We start from the raw sequence: 23,717 nt of genomic DNA, 5'->3' as shown, positions 1-23,717 counted from the left end.
CTCAGCCATGTTGCTTAATCCAGGGGTTGGTAAACTTTTTCTTTTTTGTTTTTGTGGCACTGGGGATTGAACCCAGGGGCATTCTACCTCTGAGCTACACCCTCAGCCCTATTGGGATTAAGGAACCAGAATGCCCGGTTCCAGTTCTGCCCTGAAGGCTTACTATAACTTTGGGGAAATAAATCCCCCTGAGCCCATTAAACTTCCCCAGTGCCCCATCTGTCCAGCTAGGGTGCAGACGACCGTCTCTCATAGGGTTCTGGTGAGGGTTAAATGGGTCTGAGTGACTGAATCATCTGTGGCTCTTTTAAAAGATCCCGAATCCTGGGCCAAAGGCGGAACAATAAAATCCCAACAATCTCTGGGGATGACCAGGGTGCATCAGTATTCCTGAAGCTTCCCTGGAATGGGTCCAGTGCGCAGACAAGATTGGGAATCAGTGTGATCCTTTCAAGGGATCAATCACTTCTGGAACCCTGTTCTGCCCCTGGCCACCCCTAAGGGCCTTGCGCAAGCCCAGCCCGGGTCTCCAGCGGACTCAGGGACTCCGAAGCCCCGCCCACTCCCGCAAGGATTTGTCTTCCATCTAGCCAGCCGCATCCTCATCTGCTATTGGTTTTCGCAGACGCCCCGCCCCAACGTTCCACCAATCGCGGCGTCTCAGAAGGCTCTCCGCGCGGGGAGCGGCGGCGCCAAAGCTCAATCACTGCTCGCGGACGTCAGAAGGTGGCTGGTCTGAGGCTGCGCGCCGCTCGCAGTTCCCACGGTCCTGCTGGCTCCGCAGTCACGGTCGCCGCCAGCAGCCACCGCGGTCAGCAGCGCAGGTAACCACGGGCCCCCCGGGGGATCGGGGTCGGGTCGGCGCCCCGGGCCAGGGGAGGGTCAGCCGCGGCTCTTCGCCTCTTGGCTGGGCTTTTCACCCCCCGATCCTGAGTCACGTATTTCTCGCCCTGCCAAGGGGACTTTCGGGAGGCGACGAATCCCAAGGGAAACGCGACCTCCTCAACCTAATTTCTCCCAAGGGTGGTGGTGGTTCAAAACTTTTTTTTTTTTTTTCCCCTTTGCGCGTGCTTTTGCTGGGAGCGGCGCTTTGCTCTGGAGGGGGAAACTGAGGCACGAGAAGAAACCTGATTGTGGTTCCGCAGCCAGGGAGGGCCGGGCAGGGTTCGGGCCCGGTTCCTGTCTTTACCGTCTAGGACTAGGTCAGGCAGTTGATGCGTGTAGTGTCCAGGGCTACGCCCGCTGGGGAGGACTGTATGCCACAACAAAAATACCCAAACAGAAATACCCAAAATATCCCTCAGAAAGGTTCTGGCTCCCGGAGTTGAGCTGATGAGTTTCTGAACGACCCATATCAACCCTGAAAGTGAAAGCCGAGTGTGGTCCCCTGTTCCTATTAGATTTAGGACTATTCTGGGTCAAACACAATCATTCAGGGGCTAGAAGAAGGAACTCTGTGGCAAGTGCTTTGTTTTACAGGTGAAAATAAGCACTCAGGGTCCGAGACCCACCCCGTGGTCTCCAGGGATTGGAGTAGCTCGGCTTTCCTGACTAGGGCTGCACAGCAAACGTGTATCTAGCTTTATTAAGCGTCTCGAGGCAGGATTATTTTGTAAAAGGAGAGGGGCAGTGTCTAGTGAACAACTGCATTGCCACAGGGGCAGGAGTACAGGTGTGGTCAGCATTTAACTAACTTTGGGGAAGGGTTGGGACTTGGCAAAAAAGGGGATGCTTAGGCGAAGGTCCGGGGATGAGCAGGAGCTGGCGAGGTGGGAGGAAAGCATTTCATCAGGAAACAGTATGGTGAAGATACAGAAAAGATGATGCTCTGGACCTCCCCGGAGTCATAGAGCCTGGTTGGAGCAAGGGATTTCATGGTGGTGAATTTTATGACTCAAAATAGAGGGGTACATCTCGAAGGTCCTGTGCTGCTGTGAGAGATTTGGATGTTGTCCTTAATGCCCAGGAAGCTGAATGTAGTGTAAGATCTGTATCTTGGCTTATGTAGTTAGAAAAGTGTTGGAGGGAGGCCACATTAAAGACAGGCTGGTCGTCGCCGGGCGTGGCGGTGCATGCTTGTAATTTCAGTACTTGGGAGACTGAAACAGGAGGATAGGTTTGTGACCAGCCTCAGCTACTTAGTGAGGCCCTGTGCAACTTAGTGAGACCTTGTTTCAAAACGAAGAATAGAAAATAGGGCTGGAGGTGGAGAGTATAGAGAGTATTCTCTGTAAATAACAGAACTAAAATTAATTAATTTATTTATTTTGGTACTGGGGATGGAACCCAAGGACAAGCTACACCCCAGTCCTATTTTTGATCTTTATTTATTTATTTATTTTTCGGGTCAGGGGATGGAACCCAAGGACATTTGACCTTTGAGCTATACCCCCTGCCCTAATTGTGTGTGTGTGTGTGTGTGTGTGTGTGTGTGTGTGTGTGTGTGTGTTGCTGGGGACAGAACCCATGGGCTTTCTACCTCCGGGCTACACTGCTAAACCTATTTTATATTTTATTTGGAAACAGGGTCTCTCACTAGGTTGCTGAGAGCCTCACTAAGTAGCTGAGGCTGGCTTCGAAACTGTGCAGTCCTATCTCAGCCTCCCAAGCGCTGGGATTACACGCATGTACCACCACGCCCGGCTCCCTGCCCTATGTTTTATTCTTTATTTTGAAACAGGGTCTCACTAAGTTGCAGAGGGCCTCCCTAAGTAGCTGAGGGTGTCTGAACCACGATCTTCAGGTCTCAGCCTCCCAAATGCTAGGATTACAAGCATGCACCACCATGCCCGTCTTGATCTTTATCTTGAAACAGGGTCTCACTGAGTTGCAAAGGGCCTCACTAAGTAGCTGAGGCTGTCCTTGAACGCTGATCCTCCTATCTCAGCCTCCCAAATGCTGGGATTACAAGTGAGCGCCACTACACCCAGCTTTTATTTATTTAATTTATTTTTGCGGTACTGGGGATGGAACCCTGGGGCATTCTACCTCCAATCTACACCCTCAGCCCTATTTTTTATTCTTTTTATTTTGAGACAGCTCTCACTGAATTACAAAGAGCTTCACTAAGTAGCTGAGGCTGACCAAGAACTTGGATCCTCCTGTCTCCAGCCTCCCAAATGCTGGGATTAAAAGTGTGTGCCACCACGCCCGGTTTATTATATATATTTATATAAATTAAAAAATATAAAAATGAAACTAGGGCCCCAGACACTGAGCTGCCACCGAGGACTCAGCAACATCCCCCTCACTCCCCAATACTCTGTCTTGCCTGCCTTCTCCCACAGCACCTTCCCCAGGCCATTTCCACAGAGGAAAAGGAATCCTATTATTCAGAACCTCCACTCTTTTGACCCTTTGCTGATGCAAGTAAGGGTGATGACCTGCTTCCTGTGGGCACTGAGGATTATATCCATATAAGAATTCAACACAGAAATGGTGGGAAGACCCTTAACCACTGTCCAGGGGATTGCTGATGATTATGATAAAAAGAAACGAGTGAAGGCTTTATTATTATTATTATTATTATTATTATTATTAATTTATGATACCGGGGATGAAACCCAGGGGCCTTCTTCTAACTCCAGACTACACTCCCAGACCAATTTGCTATTTTATTTGGAAACAGGCTTTCACTAAGTTGCCGAAAGCCTCACTAAGCTGCTGAGGCTGGCTTCGAACCTGCGATTTTCCCGTCTCAGCTTCCCGTCTCAGCCTCCTAAGTACTGGGATTATAAGCCTGCATCATCATACCAGGCTTAGTGAAGGCTTTTAAGAAGACACTTGACTGCAATTGTACTGTAATTAAGTAAGCATTCAGAATATGGAGAAATAATTCAGCTACAGGGTGACTAGTGCAAGAACAAATGCTGGTTCCTGGTAGAGACTGGACCGGCTAAGGACAAGCAGCTGAAGGTTCATGGGTTTTAAGTCAGTGGCTCAATGACGCTTAAAAGGATTTCCTTGCAATGAAAATTCCATTCTGTCACAAGTTTTAAAACTTTACAGCTTCTATAATGTAATGATTTGGGGCCCGCTTTTTAATTTGAACTAGTATAACTCCTTCATGCAATACACTGAAAAGAACCTCCCCCCCAACAAAAACAGAAGTAGAAGTACATTCTAAAATAATGATAAAATTAGTAAATTCAAGCCGGGCGTGGTGGCGCATGCTTGTAATCCAAGCATTTGGGAGGCTGAGACCAGAGGATCGCGATTTGCAGCCAGCCTCAGCTACTTAGTGAGGCCCTCCACAACTTAGTGAGACCTGGTTTCAAAATAAAGAATACAAAATAGGGCAGGGGATATATATCGGAGGTCAAATGCCCCTGGGTTCCATCCCCAGACCCGTTTAAAAAAATTAGTAAAATCATAAGCCAGCAGCATAGTGGCTTATAAGTGGCTTATTTTATTTATTTATTTATTTATTTATTTGGTGGTACTGGGGGTGGAACCCAGACTTTCTACCTCTGGACTATACTCCCAGACCCATTTTGTATTTTATTTAGAAACAGGGTCTTACCAAGTTGCCGAGAGCCTCACTGAGTAGCTGAGGCTGGCTTTGAACCGGTGCGATCCTCCTGTCTCAGCCTCCCAAGCGCGGGGATTACAAAGCGTGCGCCACCACGCCCGGCTTATTATCTTTATAAAGTGTTTTGCACTGCATATAATTACATGTGCTGTACTTTGATATGACTGGGCAGCACAGTAGGTTTGTTTACACCAACATCACTGCTAACACAGGAGTGCAGCATTGATTACAGTGGCTAATTACACAGCTGTGATGTCATTGGTGACGGGTATTTTTCGGCTCCATTTTGGTCTTATGGGATCCCCATCATGTGCGTGGTCTGTCGTTGATCAAAAAAAATTATGCACTGCATGTTTGTATATTGAGATCTTTCTTGGGAGTTTTCCTACCTATGACTATCCTTTGAAGCAGTGCCCAGAATTTTTTTTTTAATTTTTTTAATTAATTAAAATTTTTTTTGTGTGGTTCTGTGGTTCCTGGAAGCCCTTCTACCTCCGGGCTACACTCTCAGACCTATTTTATATTTTTATTTGGAAACAGGGTCTCTTAACGCCAGCGCGGCTGGCTTCGAACCTGCGCCATCCTCCTGTCTCTGCCTCCCAAGTGCGGGGATTACAAGCGTGCACCAACACGCCCGGCCAGAATTTTTTAACTGCAGAATTTGCTTAGTAGATTGTAACTCAAATCCCAGTTTATGAAGAAGTTTCCACTCAACAGAAACAAAATGAACATTTCAGAATAAATTATTGCTGTATGTAAACTATTACTGAAATTGGTCTTTGTTTGAAGGGTCCTATTTCACATTTGTATTGTCAAAAGGGCCTTTTTAAAAAAACTTATATAAATCTTTTATTTGGATTCTATGCATTAAGAGTAAAATTCCTCTTATTGTAATAAAAAGAATTGAAGATTGTTGGCATTAAAAAGAAGTTTCCATGTGTATCCAGGGGGTTGAAAATTTTAATCCAGAAGGCAGACATCAAAACATAGTTAGAGCCGGGTGTGGTGGCGCACGCTTGTAATCCCTGCGATTGGGAGGTGGAGATAGGAGGATCGTGCAGGTTCGAAGCCAGCCGCGCTGGCTTAAGAGACCCTGTTTCCAAATAAAATCTATAAAATAGGTCTGGGAGTGTAGTCTGGAGGTAGAAGGGCTTCCAGAAACCCCAGTACCACCAAAAAAAAAAAAAAAAAAATCTTTTTATCCATCAGATTAGGAATTGTGAGTTTTGAAGAAAATTAGATTGTCATTCACTACTGGTGCAAGTAAGTGTATCTTACAACAGTATAGCTGTAGCAAAATGGATATACCCAAAGATTTCACATCTAGAAAATACCCTTAGAGGTTTGTACAAAAAGAGGGATTCGAATGGTTATTGCAACTTTTGTTTTTTTTTTTTTTTTGCGGGTCTGGGGATGGAACCCAGGGGCATTCTACCTCCGAGCTACAGCCCCTGCCCTATTTTTTATTCTTTATTTTGAAACCGGGTCTCACTGAGTTGCAGAGGGCCTCACTAAGTAGCTGAGGCCGTCCAGGAACCCTGATCCTCTGGTCTCAGCCTCCCTCTCAGCCTCCCCAATGCTGGGATTACAAGCACGCACCACCAGGTCTGGCTTGCAACATTGCTTATAATGGTTAGAATTTTTGAAACAGGAGTGGGGGGCTCTGGTGGGCACATTTGTAATCCCAGAGTTTAGGAGGCTGAGACAGGAGGATCGCACAGGTTCGAAGCCAGCCTCAGCTACTTAGTGAGGCTCTCAGCAACTCAGTGAGACCCGGTTTCAAAATAAAGAATAAAAAATAGGGCAGGGGCTGTAGCTCGGAGGTAGAATGCCCCTGGGTTCCATTCCTAGTACCAAACACACAAAAAGTATGATGAATCAATTGGCAAGAGATGCTAATTTTGGGGTGTGTGTGTGTGTGTAAGACAAATTTCATCTGTAATGTTTATTGTTTTATAGGAGGATGGTCTGAGTATTAGGTAACTTGTGTTTGATTTTTTTTGTTGTTGTTGGTCTGGGGATGGAACCCAGGGGCATTTGACCTTCAAGCCTACACTGCCTGCCCTATTTTTTATTTTAATGTCTATGCCTAAATTTCTTGAAGACTGAAGGTAAAAATTTAACCTAAGAATTAACATGTAACTGTAAAATTTAGTCATGTTAAACTATTTTGGAACAAAATCACAAAGTACATTGGTACCAGATTTCATAAATAGTAATTTGGATAAAAGAAAATCAAATGCCAAATAAGCACTGGAAATAAAAATGTGGAGGAATTATTAACCCTGGACCTTGTGAGAGACTTAAAACCTTTTATTATTTATTTATTTATATATATGTTTGTGGGTCTGGAGATGGAACCCAGGGGCATTTGACCTCCGAGCTACACCCTCTGCCCTATTTTTTATTCTTTATTTTGAAACAGGGTCTTTCTGAGTTGCAGATGGTCTCACTAAGTAGCTGAGGCTGTTCATGAACCATGATCCTCCTGTCTCAGCCTCCGGAATGCTGGGATTATAAGCGTGTGCCACCATGCCCAGCTGACTTAAAACCTTTTAACCACTAGTAAGTTTAAACAAATATCTCTGTTGAAATAAATGAGTTTTTTGTGCTTTCTGTTAATGTCGAAAGATTTTTCAAGCCAGGTGTTGTAGAACACACACTTGTAATCCCAGCATTCAGGAGGCTGAGACAGGAAGATTGCGGTTCGCTGACAGCCTCAGCTACTTAGTGAGGCTCTTTGCAACTCAGTGAGACCCTGTTTCAAAATAAAGAATAAAAAAAATAGGGCTGGGGGTGGAGCTTGGAGGTAGAATGCCCCTGGGTTCCATCCCTAATACCACACACAAAAAAAACCAAGATTTTCCCAAAAAGATAGTCATCTCTTTGTACAAATATAAAAATGAAAGCCAGGCATGGTGGTGCATGTTTATAATCCCAGCATTCGGGAGGCTGAGACCTGAGGATCATGGTTTGCAGACAGCCTCAGCTACTTAGTGAGGCCCTCTGCAACTTTGTGAGGCCCTGTTTCAAAATAGAATAAAAAATAGGGCAGAGGGTGTAGCTTGGAGGTGATTGCTCCTGGGTTCCATCCCCAGACCTGCAATAAATAAATAAATAAATAAATAATAAAAAATAAAACAAACAGATCCATAGGATTTTTTTTGTGTGTGGGGGTACTGGGGATAGAACTTAGGGGCATTCTACCTTTGAGTTATACCCCCAACCCTATTTTTTCTTTAGTTTGAAACAGTTTAAGTTGTAGAGGGCCTCACTAAGTAGCTGAGGCTGGCCTCAAACCTGCGAGCCTTCCTGTCTCAGCTTTTAAGTACTGGGATTACAACCATGAGCCACCGTGCCTGGCTTATATACATAGGATTTTGTTTTACTTATTAAGGAGGAAAGTATGTGATATGTTACAGCCAGTTCAGAAGAAACTCCAAAATATAGTTACATCTGTAGTAGATTGGAAATATCAAAATGAATATGGAAATAGGAACAGAACTGGCCCGGGAAGATTAGTTGCACCTGTATTTAATAGAATTCATTTGCATGTCTACAAACAAAAAATGTTTGCATTGCTTTTTTCTATAATATATAGTTAGACTTTGATAGAATTGGAATGGCTTTGAAGGGTTGTTTGATCTAGAATTTATTTTGTTATTGAATCACAAATTTTCCCTATAGAAAAAAAGGTAAATTAGCCTGAATAAAATAAATATGTTTTTCATTTGAGATAAGATCTAGTTGGATTTTGTTTAAATCCCTTCTTTTTTTTTTTTTCTAGAGGTTGAACCCAGAGACATTTTACCTCCAAGCTACACCTTCATACCTCTTTTATTTTCTTTTATTTTGAAACAGGGTCTCATTAATTTGCTGAGGACCTTGATAAATTGCTGAGGCTGGCCTGGAACCTGTGATCCTCTTGTCTCAGCCTCCAAAATACTAGGATTACAGATATGTGCTACCATGCCCAGCTTTAATCTCAATCTTTAACCAGAAAAATCAGAGAATTTGAGAACTGAATGTTCCCTTAATAATTTAATTCTACCATCTCATTTTATAGATGGATAATCAAGGATAACTCCTGCGTCCTGCGTTAGTAGTCAGTGTGTCTTGCTTTTTTTTTTTTTTCATTAATAGGGATGGAACCCAGGGACATTCTACCTCTGATCTACACCTCCAGACCTCTCTTTTTTATTCTTTATTTGGAAACAGGGTCTCACTGAGTTGCAAAGGACCTCACTAAGTAGCTGAGGCTGGCTGCGAACCAGGATTCTTCTGTCTCAGCTTCCCAAATGCTGGGATTACAAGCGTGCGCCACCACGCCCAGCTCAGTGTGTCTTGTTGTAAAGAGAAATTAAAAAAAAAAAAAAGTAAGATTATCTTCCAGTTGCTGCAGAAGGAAAGAGAGACTTAAGTAAACAATTGAGCTTGACTCCAAGTACAGGGTCCCTGGTTACTTAGCACCCATGGGCAAGGGAAGGGGTCAGCATAATAAATTAAGTATGCCAAGGTACCGAATTTGGAGGTATTCTGTTTTGTTGTTGTTGTTTTGGTGGTACTGGGGTTCCTGGAAACCCTTCTATCTCTGGGCTACACTCCCAGACCTATTTTATATTTTTTTAAATTTGGAAACAGAGTTTCTTAAGCCAGCGAGGCTGGTTTTGAACTAGCGTGATCCTCCTGTCTCCGCCTCCCAAGCGCAGGGATAACAAGTGTGCGCTACCACACCCAGCGCGAGGTACTATGTTTTGAACCCTGTCAATGGATTTTTTTTTTTCTCCTGCACTGGAGATTGAACCCAGGGGCATTCTACCTCTGAACTGTGCCCTCAGCCCTGTTTTTTATTCTTTATTTTGAAACAGGGTCTCACTGAGTTGCCAAGGGCCTCACTAAGTAGTCGATGAGCTGTCCTCGAACCTCAAACCTCCTGTCTCAGCCTCCCAAATGCTGGGATTACAAGGGTGTATCACCACACCTCTTCAGTGGAAATTTGCCTCTAAGAGGAACTGACTAGGTATAAAAGGTGAGGGGATTCTTGCTGAAACGGGCTCTGAGGGCCAGCATTGGGTCAGAAAGCTGGCCTCCTCCTCTTCCCTTGTTTCTCACACGTTGTCAGCAAACACCACTTGTGTGATGTGTTTATTCTAAAGCCTTGGAGAACACAGTAGGATAAAGTGAAGCCTTTCAGGTTTGGAGGCTCTTTATAGAAGTCATCGTCTAATTAGCTGCTTTGATAATCTGCCACGCCTACCCAGAGCCTGCAGTGAACCAGGGCTTGAAGTGAGAGGTCACACTTGGTGTTGGCTGAGGGCATTGGTGTCAGACCTGGGTTTGAACTCACCTAGCTGCTTGGAGGGCTCTGTGACCTTGCCTTAAACCCCTGTACTGCCCATGACAATTGACCTAGGAAGGTCCCTCCATCCCAAAGTCCCAGGTAGATTAAACCCACCTGATGGTGGTTTTTTTTTTTTTTTTGGTGGTACTGGGGGTGGAACCCAGAGGCTTTCTATCTCACTAAGTTGCTGAGAGCCTCACTAAATACCTGAGGCTGGGTTTGAACCTGTGCAATCCTCCTGTCTCAGCCTTCCAAGCGCGGGGATTATAAGCGTGTGCCAATACGCCCGGCTGATGGTATGTATTTTGAAATTGAGTGGAGCCCTTCTCGTGAGTCACTGACCTCCTGAGTGTGGCCCATGGCCCAAGCAGGGACTCGATGGGACAGAGAGGACTTGTCAGTGGAGACTGAAGTTGGGAAGGTCTGTGCATTCCGTTGAGTGTGTGTGTGTGTGTGTAGTACTGGATTGAATCCAGGGATGTTCTACCTCCCCTCTATATCTTCAGCCCTATTTTATTTATTTTTTATTGTGAAACAGAGTCTCCCTAAGTTGCTGAGGCTAGCCTCGAGCCCGTAATCCTCCAGATAAGAGCTCTTTATTCAGAAAGCCTACTGGGGCCGAGCATGGAGGCCTCTGTGCCTGGACCCAGGCTGGGCGTGCAGTGCCCGTGGCTGTGGGGCCCGCCGGGCTTTCCCATAAGCAACTCTTGAGACAAGCAAGGGGTACAGCGCAGCCGTCTTCACAGCCAGATCTGAATCGGTCCGAGGAGTGCCACTTCCCAGCTCGTTTCTCCACCTCTCAGAGCCTCCGTTTCCTCCTTTGTCTGAAGGACAGGAACCGCTGCTTGCTCATGGGGCTGTGGCGAGGGCGGGTAGGGAAGGGCCGTCACCCAGCATGGCGCACAGATCCCTGCCTGGCCCGCTCTCCCACCTACGCGCCATACCAGCTCCGGGAGCTCCCAGGAGCCTTCCCTCCCCAGCCTGCCTGGAGCAGCCACTGTCTGTTGTCTGCTTCTTGCACATGATTCAGCGGGAACCATGCAGTAATGCTCATCAGGAAATTGCCCTCCAAGGCTGGCCGCCACGAGGCGCGGTGGCTGAGGGTAATGGAGGTGATTTTTTTAGATTCACCTCCCATTATCCAGCGATATACGGTGGAGCTCTTTCCACTCCGGGCACATTGAAAGCTGCCCTCCTCCTTCTTCATCCTCTTCCTCTTCTTCCTCCTCCTCTTCCTCCTCCTCCTCCTCCTCCGGAACCCAGGGGCATTCTTTCTCCGAGCTATACCTCCAGCCCTATTTTATTTTATTTTGAAATAGTCTCACAAAGTTGTGAATGGCCTCACTAAGTTGTTGAGGTGTGAACCTGCGATTCTCCTGGGGTTACAAGTGTGCCCCCCCACACCCGGCTGCCATACTTTTTTTTTTTTGGTACTGGAGGTGGAACCCAGAGGCTTTCTACCTCCGGGCTATACTCCCAGACCTTTTTAAAAATATTTTATTTGGAAACAGGGTCTCACTAAGTAGCTGAGGCTGGCTTCGAACCTGCGTGATCCTCCTGTCTCAGCCTCCCAAGCACGGGGATTACAAGGGTGCGCCACCATGCCCGGCTTTTTTTTTTTTTTTTTTTTTTGTAGTACTGGGGATGGAACTCAGGGGCATTCTACCTCCGAACTGCACCCCCAGCCCTATTTTTTATTCTTTCCTTTGAAAGAGGGTCTCACTGACTTGCAAAGGGCCTCGCTAAGTGGCTGAGGCTGTCTGTGAACCTATATCCTCCTGTCTCAGCATCCCAAATGCTAGGATTACACGCATGGGCCACCATACCTGGCAAAAAAAAAAAAAAAAGTTCATAACATCGCACTAAAATGGTATACCATGGTTGATTTAGCTAGACAGTCCCTGGGTATCCTGGGTATGGCCTTTTATGTGGCTTCCCGGGCTTTGCTCTTACAAATGGGCTAGCTCTCTCAGCTAGTTTCTTAAAATCTTTTAAAAAGCGATACCTGCCACATCTCTGTGGCTTCCTCCCTCTCTTGCCTTACTTTTCTCCGTAGCTTTGACACCAGCTGACAACCGGGATGTTTTGATGTTGTCTCTCTTCTAGAATGTGAGCTCAGCAAAGGGCTTTGTCTGTTTGCCTCCCGGTTCAGTGCCTGGCAGCAGCTGGAGGGTGCGCAGGCCACGTGTTGGGCGGTGGGCGTGTTGGAAGGCGTGAGTACAAGGGCAGGATGAGGGGCGAGTGGGCAGTGACATCCATGTGATAGAGATGAGATTGAGAGCAGCGGAATCACAGGAGCTGGTGCAGCAGACCTCAGCGCTCTCTCCCTCATTCCTTCAGTTTTCTACCCGGATAAACTAGGAATAAGAGGATGTTGCAAGGTCATTTGTGACATCAGTGCTTTAACTGAGGTTATTTGTAACTTTGACGCTTTGACCTTGTCAGGAATTATGCAGTCATGCTGGCGAGGAAGTGCCATCCCAGGCTGGCTGCTGTGAGCTGGCCACTCAGGGGAATAAATGTAGGTGATTATTAGCTTTATGTTTCATCTTCACTCTGGCCCAAATGGGGTCCCCAAAATATTGCTAGCGCATGTATTTTCAGAGTGGCATTTTCCCTTCAGTTCAGCCTGCTGCATGACTTTTTTCCCCCCCTGTGCTGCTGGGAATTGAATCCACGGGCATTCTGCCTCGAAGCTACACCCTTTTATTTTTTATTTGGAAACTGTCTCGCTGAGTTGCTGGGGTCCTTGCTAAGTTGCTGAAGCTGTCCTCGAACCTGTGACCTTCCTGTGTCTGCCGCCCAAGTGCTGGGATTACAGGCATGCACCACCATGCCCCCCCCCCCCCAGCATGCTGCGTGGCTTTTAACTTAGCCTTGTGTGTTCAAGGAGCCACAACTCTGTGTTGATAAGAATAAGTAATGGTAGTGGGAACCATCACCAAATGTGAACCGTGAAGCTGTCATTTGAGTATTAGTGAGGCACTTTTCTTCCCTAGGAACAACTTGCTAGCATATTAGAAGAATGAACAATAAAAGCTGAGTTTTGTATAAGCAACCAAAGAGTATTTTTGTTTTTTGTGACTGCTGGATTAATTGAAGCGGCTAAACTGGTGAGCTCTACTCTTGTTCATAGGTTGACCATTGGTTCAAGGACAGTTGTCCCCTGACCCTCGGGAATTGCTTCCAGGGCCCCTTTGGATACTGGAATCCAAGGATGCTCAAGCCCTGTGTATAAAACGATGCAGTATTTACCCAGAATTCATGCTCATCCTCTTGTATACGTTAAATCATCTCTAGATGACTTATAGTACAATGTAAATGCAGATCGTTATACTGTATTGTTCAGGGGAAAATGACGAGGTATGTATATGTTCAGTGGGGAAGCAAGTTTTCCCCTGTATATTTTCAATTCAAGTTTGATCAAGTCGATATTTGTATTGGGTGTGGAGGACCAACTGTATTTCACTCATCCTTTTTCTTTTCCTAAATATGAGGAGGAAAGTTACACACTAGTGTCTCCTGAGGAATACGTCTCTTCAGGGCTAAGTCACAGGAAGCAAACTCAGCAGAGGCTCGTGTGCAGACCGAGAAGCTGCTGGTGATGGCTGATGAGAGATGAGACTGGCCAGTCAGGCTGTCCCTGTCACATGGGCTGGGAGGCACATTCTTACCCCCGAGGGCAAGGTCAGCAAACTGTGACCCATGGGCCAAGCATACTACCTGTTTATATAAAGTTTTATTGAAACATAGCTATGTCCATTCATTTATATATTGTTTCTGGCCGCTTTCGAGGTACAGTGGCAGAATTGAATGGTTGTGTCCGAGATGGCTCCTTCTTCTTTTTTTTTTTTTTTTGCGGGTCTGGGGATGGAACCCAGGGGCATTTGTTCTCCGAGCTACATCCCCTGCCCTGTTTTTTTATTCTTTATTTTGAAACAGGGTCTCACTAAGTTGCAGAGGACCTCACTAAATAGCTAAGGCTGTCTGCGAACCGCGATCCTCCAGTCTCAGCCTCCCGAATGCTGGGATTACACGCGTGCGCCACCACGTCCGGCTGAGATGGCTCCTTCTGCAATGCCAAAATGTTTACTGTTCTGAATTTTACGGAAACAGTTTGCTGACTCCTATCTAGAAGGCTTCCCAGGGAGGCCTGATTGCAGCCAGGAGGCCCCTGGGGTTGTTCAGAATCTGGTGAGAGCTGCTGGCCGGCTCGCCTCCGGGGATCAGCACACCTCGTTGGGCCCTGGAGAGCTATGAGGACGTGTTTTTGTTCACTGGCTGGCCAGGTGGATGGGCTCTTGGAGGAGCCCCCTTGGGTGCACATTAACAGATCAGCAGGTCTAGCACTGGGAAAACCTCAGCAGTCCACTGCCCTTACCTGTTAGGTGTTAAACCCCTTTCCTCCAAGAAAACCAATAAAGCAAATCTTTACTCTAGTTACACATCCACAGACCTTGGAGCTGAGCTACAGAAACCTCAATCTAAGGCTGATTCGGGCTCACAGGGTGAGAACATAGCTCCTGGGTAGGAAACATCTGCAGTGCTGAGCACACAGTGTTTTGGCCAGGATGCGGGTTTAGGGCCGAGGTGGACTAGAGCCTGTGAGGTTAATACAGAGGTCTCTTTTTCACAGTGTTCTGAGGCTGGCGGCATCTTGACCATGGGGACTTTGTCAGAAATGTTAGCCTCAGGTCCTCCCCAAGGCCTGCCAGATCAGAATCTGTAGGTGAGCCGGGTGCTAGTCCAAGTTGGAGAAGCCTCTGCCCAAGGCACTGTTAAGCTTTTGTGTGTTTCAGGATTTTACTGCAAGTTTTGAGTGTGAGCCAGAGAAGGATGTTAAGGCTGGGCTCTTCGGCGTGAGCTGGGTCATTCCGGCCACGTGCTCCAGGAGTCCGTGATGGGAGAGGTGTTGTTTCTGTTCTCTTGGATTCCCAGCACTCAACACGGTGTCTGGCAGAGCGGGTGTCAGCAGACGGACTGGCTGAGTGCATATCAGTACTGCGTGCTGAGTGGCATTGCAGGCCGGGGCAGACTCCTGTTCTGAGTCTCCACGTCTCAAAGACTGCACGCTTCCTCTTATCTCAGAGTTCCAGGCCTGGCTGTGTTTTCCCGCACAGGAAGGCAGTTAATTTAGAACAGTATGATCAGGACTTGTAAACGAGGTGGTCAGAATGAGGCCTTATTCCTAGAATGAGGCCTTATTCCTGCCTTTTGTGCTGACATTTTCATTTCCAATTCTGACATTAGTTGGGTATGGACAGGCCTGTCGTCCCAGCTTCTTTGGAGGCTGAGACCAGGAGGATGGCTTGACCCCAGGAGTTCTGGGCCAGCCTGGGCAACTTAATGAGACCCTGTCTTAAAGAATCTTGGTATGAAAATGTAAAAAGAATGTAAATAGAGCGTGTAGTTCATTAAGAATGAAGTCTTGACATGCAGGGCCATGTAGCAGAGCGTGCTGGGTCCCCGAATTCAGCACACAGTCCACCAGAGGCAGCTCTGGTCAACACAGAGTCTGGTCTCGGGCCAGAGTTGACTCTTCCCAGACACTGGGCAAGTCCCTTGCTCCGGTACCTCCCCCTTCACTTTCTGTAAAACAAGAATGAAAGTATTTTCTCTTTCCATTGCACAGAACACGTGGACATGCTCTGTGTTATACAAAGTCATGAATTATGTTTGTAGCTTATCCGGGGAGTTCTCCCAGGAACTTGAATTGCTCATCAGTGTTGTGAATATTGAACATATGTCAGCCATGGTGGCAAATACTTGTAATCCCAGCACTTGGGAGGTTGAGATGGAAGATCGCAAGTTGGTGGGGAAGCCCTAGCAACTTAGCAAGGCCCTCTGTGACCTAGTGAGACCCCGCTTAAAAATTAAAAAAAAATTAAAGCCGGGCATGGTGGTGCACGCTTGTAATCCCAGTGCTTGGGAGGCTAAGAAAGGAGGATCACACAGGTTCAAAGCCAGCCTCAGCTACTTAGTGAGGCCCTCTGCAACTTAGTGAGGCCCTGTCTCAAAATAAAGAATAAAAAATAGGGCTGGGGGTGTAGCTCAGAGGTAGACTGCCCCTGGGTTCCATCCCCAGTACCGCATACACACTCACAAAAAAGTGCCCGGAGTGCTTTCTGGATAATCTTTGGTTATAGGCGTAACTGTACGTTGGGGCCCAAAGGCAAAGGGGCCAGGCAGCTAAAGATAGGTTTCCTCTCTGGCTTCACTGTTATTCTCAGCACATTCGGTCTGATGACTACAGGTCCCGTCTGGGGGCGACAGTTCTCAGGGCCCGTATGCTCACCCGTCTTTGCTGTTCTTTTTTAATTGACTTCTCTTCATGTCTCACCTTCCTGCAGGTGAACTCCAAGGCACAGAATGATCTGGAAAGCGGCCGTGCTACTCAGCCTGGGCCTGGGCACCTGGGCCTTTCCCGCTGGCGTGTCCGATCCCGAGGATGGGGGCAAGCACTGGGTGGTGATTGTCGCGGGCTCCAACGGCTGGTATAACTACAGGCACCAGGTAAGAGAACAATTCTTCCTTTTCTTTATGACATGAGTATTGTGTACTGAATCCAAGACATTGTGAACGGAGAAGACATTTTAAAGAACCATTTACACACTGGTTAGGCTGGCTACAATACGGGCATTGGTGGGGATGCAGAGTGCTTGGGACCCTCGTGTTATGGGGGGTTGTAAAATGGGGTGGCCATTTTGGAAAACAGCTCAGCAGTTCCTCCGAAGTTTGTATGGCTCTACCTTCCTCTCATGCAGGGCGTCCCAGCCTGGGCGGCCCTGAGAGCCCCTGCTGTCCTGTGCGGGTGGGAGGCTCCGTGCGGCCTCTGCCTCTCCCCACGGGTTCAAGCAGCATCACCCACCCACTGTAACAACCCAAGATGCCTCCAGACATGGTCGTGTGTCCTGGGGCCAAGCCACCCCATTGGGCACACTGCTCCAATGCCTTCATTTTGTAGATGGGGAAACTGAGGCCAAACAGAAGAGGTGACTGGCCCAAGGCCACAAGCAAGTGGAGGCAGGCAGGCCTGAAGCAGGGCTCTGGGGAGCGCACCCCAGGCCACCCCCATGCTTTTGCCAGGCTGCTCTCTTCTCCCCCTCCTCCCCATCTCTCCCTATAATACTTACACTGAAAGCCCAGGCTCCTGATGGGAACGTGAGGTGGTGCAGCCACGTTAGGGAGCGGGCCATCAGGGCCTCACAAGATGAAGTTTAATGTTACCTTGCAATCCAGAGATTCACTCCCAGGTGGAATCTTACCCAGGAGACAGGAAAACATGTGTCCCCCTGAAACTTGTACATGAACATTCATACCAGCCATATTCGTAAGGGCCAAAACGTGTCCATCAACCACCTTAATGGCCAACCCTGTGTCCATCAAATGATGAGTGACAGATTCATGTAATGGAATATTACTGGGCCATATAAAAGAATGAAATACTCATTCTTCAGTGGGGGTGAGCCTTAAAATATGCTAAATGAAAAAGGTCGGCCATATAGATCACATGTAATGATTGTATTTAATTGAAAGTTCATATTAGGGAAACCACAGTAGTGACAGAAAGCAGATTAGTGGCTGCCAGGGCTGGGTAGAGGAGAAAATGGGGAGCACTTGGTAAGGATATGGGGTCTCACTGGGGTAGCGAAAGTGCTCTGGGATTAGAGAGTGGCCATGGTAAATGTACCAGAGACCAATGACTTGATTATTTTTAAGACACTATTACTCTATGTGAATTACATTTCAATAAAGGTGTTTTTTTTAAAGAATTTGTATATAAGCCGAGTATGGTGGCGCACACTTGTAATCCCCATACTTGGGAGGCTGAGACAGGAGGATCACACGGGTTCGAAGCCAGCCTCAGCTACTTAGTGAGGCTCTCGGCAACTTAGTGAGACCCTGTTTCCAAGTAAAAATATAGACTAGGTCTGGGAGTATATATCGGAGGTAGAAAGCCTCTGGGTTCCACCCCCAGTACCACCAAAAAAAAAAAAAGAATTTGTATATATATATATATATATTTTTTGGTGGTACTGGGGTTCCTGGAAGCCCTCCTACCTCCAGGCTACACTCCCAGACCTATTTTTACATTTTTATTTGGAAACAGGGTCTCCTAAGCCAGCGCGCGCGGCTGGCTTCAAAACTGCGCGATCCTCCTGTCTCTGCCTCCCAAGCGCGGGGATTACAAGCGTGCGCTACCACGCCTGGCTTGTATAATCTTTTTATTCTGAGAAACAAGCTGCTTAGACTACCTGAGAATCCACACTGTAGGCTGCCTCCTGAGAGCACATTATACCATGAGCTCTCACCTTGCATTGGGCTTACTGCAATGGATCCGGTTCTTATCTCTTCTTTCCAGCTACAGTTTGCTCCGAGTGGCATAGCTGGATCAAGTGTTTGGGCCAGGATCCAAGCCCAGGCTGCTGGCTCTAGAAAAGCCCTGTCCAACAGGAGAGCCATATGTGTTGTAGTCAATTTGCAAGTAGCCGTATTTTAAAAACTTAAAAAAAAAAAACAGTGGGGGTCGGCCGGGCGTGGTGGCGCACGCTTGTAATCCCCGCGCTTGGGAGGCAGAGACAGGAGGATTGCGCAGGTTCGAAGCTAGCCCTGTGCGCTGGCTTAGGAGACCCTGTTTCCAAATAAAAATGCAAAAATAGGTCTGGGAGTGTAGCCCGGAGGTAGAAGGGCTTCCAGGAACCCCAGTACCACACACACACACACACACACACACAACAGTGGGCAAAATTAATTTTACAAAATTAATTTAAAATGTTTATTAATTTTAAACCAGTATGTCCAAACCTCTATCATCCCAACATGTCATGGATATAAAAATTAATGTTACCTTACCTTTTTTGTTGGTTTTTTTTTTTTTTTTTTTTTTTTTTGGTGGTACTAGGGGTAGAACCCAGAGGCTTTCTACCTCCGGGCTATACTCCCAGACCTTTTTTATATTTTATTTGGAAACAGGGTCTCACTAAGTTGCTGAGAGCCTCACTAAGTAGCTGAGGCTGGCTTCGAACCCGTGTGATCCTCCTGTCTCAGCCTCCCGAGTGTGGGGATTACAAGCATGCACCACCACGCCCGGCTAACCTTACTTTTTTTCATACCAAGTAATTGGAATCCAGTGTGGATTGACATTGCTATGTGTCTCAACTCGGCAAGCAGCGTTTCGAGTCCCCGGTGGGTGCGCGAGGCAGTGGGTGCCGTGCTGGGCAGCGCAGGTTCAGGGCTTGTCCTTGGACCTGCTGGCCACGCTGCCTCATGCGGGAACCGGGGCAGGTGTGTCTCCCCACGTTACCTTTCTTCATATCTGTTATATATAATATAGGGGGTTTGTTTGAAGTTGTGACTCATTTCTTGAATGGTTTTGTGTGCTAGCTAGCCAGACAGGAAATTTGCCTTGATTAAAAAGTTATCTTGGCAAAATGGTCCCTTTTCCTTTCAACACACACCACAGGCCTGGCCTTTTGTAGGAGGAGCAGCCCAAGACTATTGAAGCTGTGCAGTCAGGTGCCCTCCCCCCAACCACGAGTTAGAAGGATAAGTTATTAAATACAGGTTGCAGATAGCAAACACGCTGATTCATCAGCCACTCTGGTTTTTATACAACCAGCTTTAAAACAGCCAGGTACCATGCTTGTAATCTCAGTACTTTGGAGGCTGAGACAGAATGGTCACAGGTTCAAGGCTAGTCAGTAACTTAACAAGGCCAAGGCCCTAAGCAATTTAGACCCCTGGTTTTTTTTTTTTTTTTCTTTTTTTTTGGTAGTGTGGATGGAACCCAGGGGCCTATACCCCCAGACCTATTTTATATTTTATTTGGAAATAAGGGTCTCACTAAGTTGCATATAGTCTCACTAAGTAGCTGAGGCTGGCTTTGAACCTGAGATCCTCCTCTCTTAGCCTCTCAAATACTGGGATTACAAGTGTGGGCCATCATGCTCAGCTCCCTAGGGGCATTCTTACTGTGAGCTATACCCCATTCCTATTTTTTTTTTTTCCGGTACTGGGGATAGAACCCAGCACCATTTTTTTTTTTCTTCTGAGCCACACCCCCAGCCCCATTTTTTTATTCTTTATTTTGAAACAGGGTCTCAGTGAGTTACAAAGGGCCTCACTAAGTAGCTGAGGCTGTCCGTGAACCCGGATCCTCCTGTCTCAGCCTCCCAAATGCTGGGATTACAAGTGTGAACCACCACGCCTGGCTTCCCCAGTCCTATTTTATTTTTTATTTTGAAACAGGGCCTCACTAAATAGCTGAGGCTGTCCATGAACCTGTGATCCTCCTGTCACAGCCTCCCAAGTACTGGGATTACAAGTGTGTACTACCATGCCCGGCTAGACTCTGTTTCAAAAGAGAGAATAAAATAGAGCTGAAGGTGTAGCTCAGAGGTAGAATACCCCTGGATTCCATCCCCAATAAGCCCCACATCAGTGAAATAGTAAATGTGAGTTTTCCAATTACCCTTTGCTCCCAGGAAATTTTAAAAAGTGTTGCTAAAATATGAACTATTGAAATAGGAAGAAGGCAGGCATGCCGGGCGTGGTGGCGCACGCTTGTAATCCCTGCACTTGGGAGGCTAAGGATCACACAGGTTCAAAGCCAGCCTCGGCTACTTAGTGAGACCCTGTTTCCAAATAAAATATAAAATAGGTCTGGGAGTATAGCCCGGAGGTAGAAAGACTCTGGGTTCCACCCCTAGTACCACACACACACACACACACACACACACAAAATGGAAGGCAGGCAGAACTAGCCACAGTCTGAAGTCTTTGTCCTCCGATACAGGAGGACGGTGGCACTGAGGCCGGGCAGAGTGACCTGTGTCATCCTGACCTGGACCCGCCCTGCTGGCCTGCCTCTGCCCCCAGCTGGTCACCAACAGGTGTGACCTAGACCTTGTAGACTATGCGAGAAAAGCATCAAGAAAGAACTTTCTGGTAGAACCTGTGCAGGCTCCTACACTGACATTACAGAGCCTTAGTTTGTCCTTGTGTGAACGCACCACCCATCACCAACAGTATTTTTTGTTGCAGAAAGACTTAAAATACCAGGTGCCATTTTCAAAATTTTCTCTATGCTCTATGGTGGTTTTGGCTATTATCTTGACAAATGGATTTCTCCATGCCCCATTTTGAAACAGATGGCTGAGGGGCTTGGTCTGTGGCAGGATGGTCTGTGTCCAGGGTTCCAGGCCAAGTGAGGCAGGAGCGCCCCTCAGGGGCGGGGGGGGGCTGGAAAAGGGGCAGGCGGCCTGGACCGCTGGAGCATGCAGAGGCCTGCAGCGGTGTGGTGCTTGGAAGGTGAAGCAACCTCCCAGAATGGGCCAAGGAGGAGCTGAGCTGCTGGAAGCGGCCCAGGAGCAGAACTAAGAGGAAAGAGCCTTCTGGGCTTGACCTGGCCTCACTCTGCAGTCCAACAAGGCTGGGGGTGGAATACCGGGGCATGGAGTTCTACATCCAGCTTCAAGCCACCACCTGTTAGTTCAGTGTCAGACGTTGGTTCTGAAGTTAAGTCAGCAGGAGAGAAGAGTCAAGTGAGGTCACAGATGAGAGAGAAGTAAAAAAGCTTCAAAAAGAGTCAAGGACTAAAAGCCAGGTTAGAAGCCGGGCAAGGTGGCGCACGCTTGTAATCCCAGCATTCGGGAGGCTGAGACCGGAGGATCGCGGTTCACAGACAGCCTCAGCTACTTCGTGAGGTTCTTCGCAACAGTGAGACCCTGTTTCAAAATAAAAGAATAAAAAATAGGGCTGGGGGTATAGCTTGGAGGTAGAATGGCCCTGGGTTCTATCCCTAGTACTGCAAAAAGAAAGAAAAAAAGAAAGAGGGAGAGAGAAAAAGCCAGGTTGGGTAACAAGATCTAACATATCATCTGCTTTGTATTAGGTGATGTACAGATGTACTATTAGTACTACAGAAATCCAGTACCTGACAATTCCTTAATGGAAACTCTAGCCACCCTCTGGTTTTAAGGATTGATTTAACAATAGAAGAATAAATGGCTTTACTTACGTTTCAAGTTTTGGAACAAATGACAAAGTATAGTTTATTTCCAGATCAGAAAGAAAACATCCTGTGAGGCTTCATTATAACACTCTTTTGATACAACGTTAGTGGGGAAAAAGAGAAAGAAAGAGAAAGAAAGGCAGAGAAAAGAAACCCCTCCGGCACGTCTGTGCAGGCGCGCTGCCCAGTGCTGGTGATGCAGGGTGTCTCGCAGCCAGTGATGCCGGCAGATGTTGCCCCTTAGCGCGCTTTCCATGGGCCGGGCTCAGCTCCAGACATTTGGCATGTGATGACTCATCTAATCCTCCCATGTCTGAAAAGGGTAGGTCCTGTATAGACCCATCTGGAGATGTCAAAACTGAGGCTGAACAGCCTCACCAAAAGTAAAGTGTGGGGCAGGGATCCGAGCCTGCCCTCTGCTCATAAATACTCCTTCGGTATTACTTTATTATCTTTTGTTTTAGAATACTTTGCTTTTTTTGTGGTAGTACTAGAAATGGAACCCAGGGGCGTTCTACTTCAGAGATACACCTACAGGCCTGTTTTACTTTTTATTTGGAAACAGAGTCGCACTTAAGTTGCTGAGGCTGGTCGCCCGTCTCAGCCTCCCAAAAACTGGGATTACAAGTATGTGCCAACATGCCGGGCCCTGCTTTGTCTTCTGTTAAAAAAAAATTATGTGTTAGGGTTTATTATAGCAACCTTAGGAAAAAGAAAGGTAAAAACAAAAAAAACCCAGGTCAGTGATACTTCTCAGAGCCTGTTTGTGGTACTGCATTCTGGAATCCACCACAGCAGAATGTCCCTGGGCTCGAAAGCAGGCTTGACATACTGTGCCACTTAGTTTAGTGCCTGTGGTTTGCGATGGGTGCAGGAAACGGGGGTGGGGGCTCTCGGGTCAGGAGCCCCAGGGTCAGGGCAGGTGTAGAAATACTTGTGTACCAGCTGAGGATGGCCGGCTCCTGCAGGAGCTCCAGCAGGGTCTGGGTCAGGAGTAGAGAGCCCGGTCCAGGGAGGGAGGGAGGCCGGCTTCATGGAGGAGAGGCAGGCTGGAGGTGGTGGGAAGGGTGATGGGACATCTGCAGATGGAGCCCAGAGGAGGTGTGAGTGCTCCAGGTGGAGGGAGCACAGGCCTACTGGGAAGGGATCTGTCATCAGGGAGCTGCAGGTGCACAGAGCTGCCTCCATTTGCGTGCCAAGACAGTGGAGCTCCACCCTTGGCCGTCGTCTCGTACCCACGGCCTTCCCATTTTGCCACTCTGCTGTCTCATGACCTTTCCTTGATTAAGTTCTCATAGTCACAAGACAGCTGCAACATGTCTGGGCGTTGCATCCAAACCCTGGTAGAAAAAAAGGAGGCCATATGTGCATCTTTTTTTTTTTTGGCAGTACTAGGGATGGAACTCAGGGGCATTCTACCTCTGAGCTACACCCTCAGCCCTATTTTTTAGTCTTTTTTTTTTTTGAAACGGGGTCTCACTAAGTTACGGAGGACCTCACTAAGTACCTGAGGCTGGCCGCAAACAGTGATCCTCCTGTGTAAGCCTCCCAAATACTGGGATTCCAAGCGTGCGCCAACACACCCTGCCCCTATGTGTATCTTATCTGTCTGGCTTTCTCTTAATCAGAGAACAAACCTTTATCCAGGAGCCAAGGGGGGACTTTGCCCCTTGTTTGCCTGGCATTACATGCTCTTGTCCAGGTTGCTTCCTGCGAGGGAGAAGAGATTTGCAGTGCTGGCTCAGGAAAGCTCCTGACCCTGCTGGAGGGAGGAAGGTGGTCAGAGGGTGAGCCAGCCTGGTGCATGGTTCAGGCAGACAGGACGCAGGACC

The 23,717-nt window shown here is 47.4% G+C and overlaps 1 protein-coding gene across 1 annotated transcript in view; it reads left to right on the top strand.

Annotated features, from left to right (window-relative positions):
* Positions 1-745: 745 nt before the first annotated feature.
* The window catches only part of LGMN (legumain), a gene marked incomplete at its 3' end in the record, with an annotated part of 49,567 nt that continues 26,595 nt past the window's right edge, over positions 746-23,717 (top strand). The window contains exons 1-2 of the mRNA XM_080707192.1: positions 746-824; positions 16,223-16,385. Of these exons, the coding sequence (XP_080563318.1) occupies positions 16,242-16,385 (144 nt within the window). The 5' untranslated portion in view covers positions 746-824; positions 16,223-16,241. The remainder of the gene's footprint in view (positions 825-16,222; positions 16,386-23,717) is intronic.

This window comes from Muscardinus avellanarius (assembly GCF_963383645.1).
Source record: "Muscardinus avellanarius genome assembly, chromosome: 12".
Taxonomy (NCBI): Eukaryota; Metazoa; Chordata; class Mammalia; order Rodentia; family Gliridae; genus Muscardinus; species Muscardinus avellanarius.
Note: the sequence above shows the minus strand (reverse complement) of the source record. Positions and strands in the feature narration are given on the sequence as shown.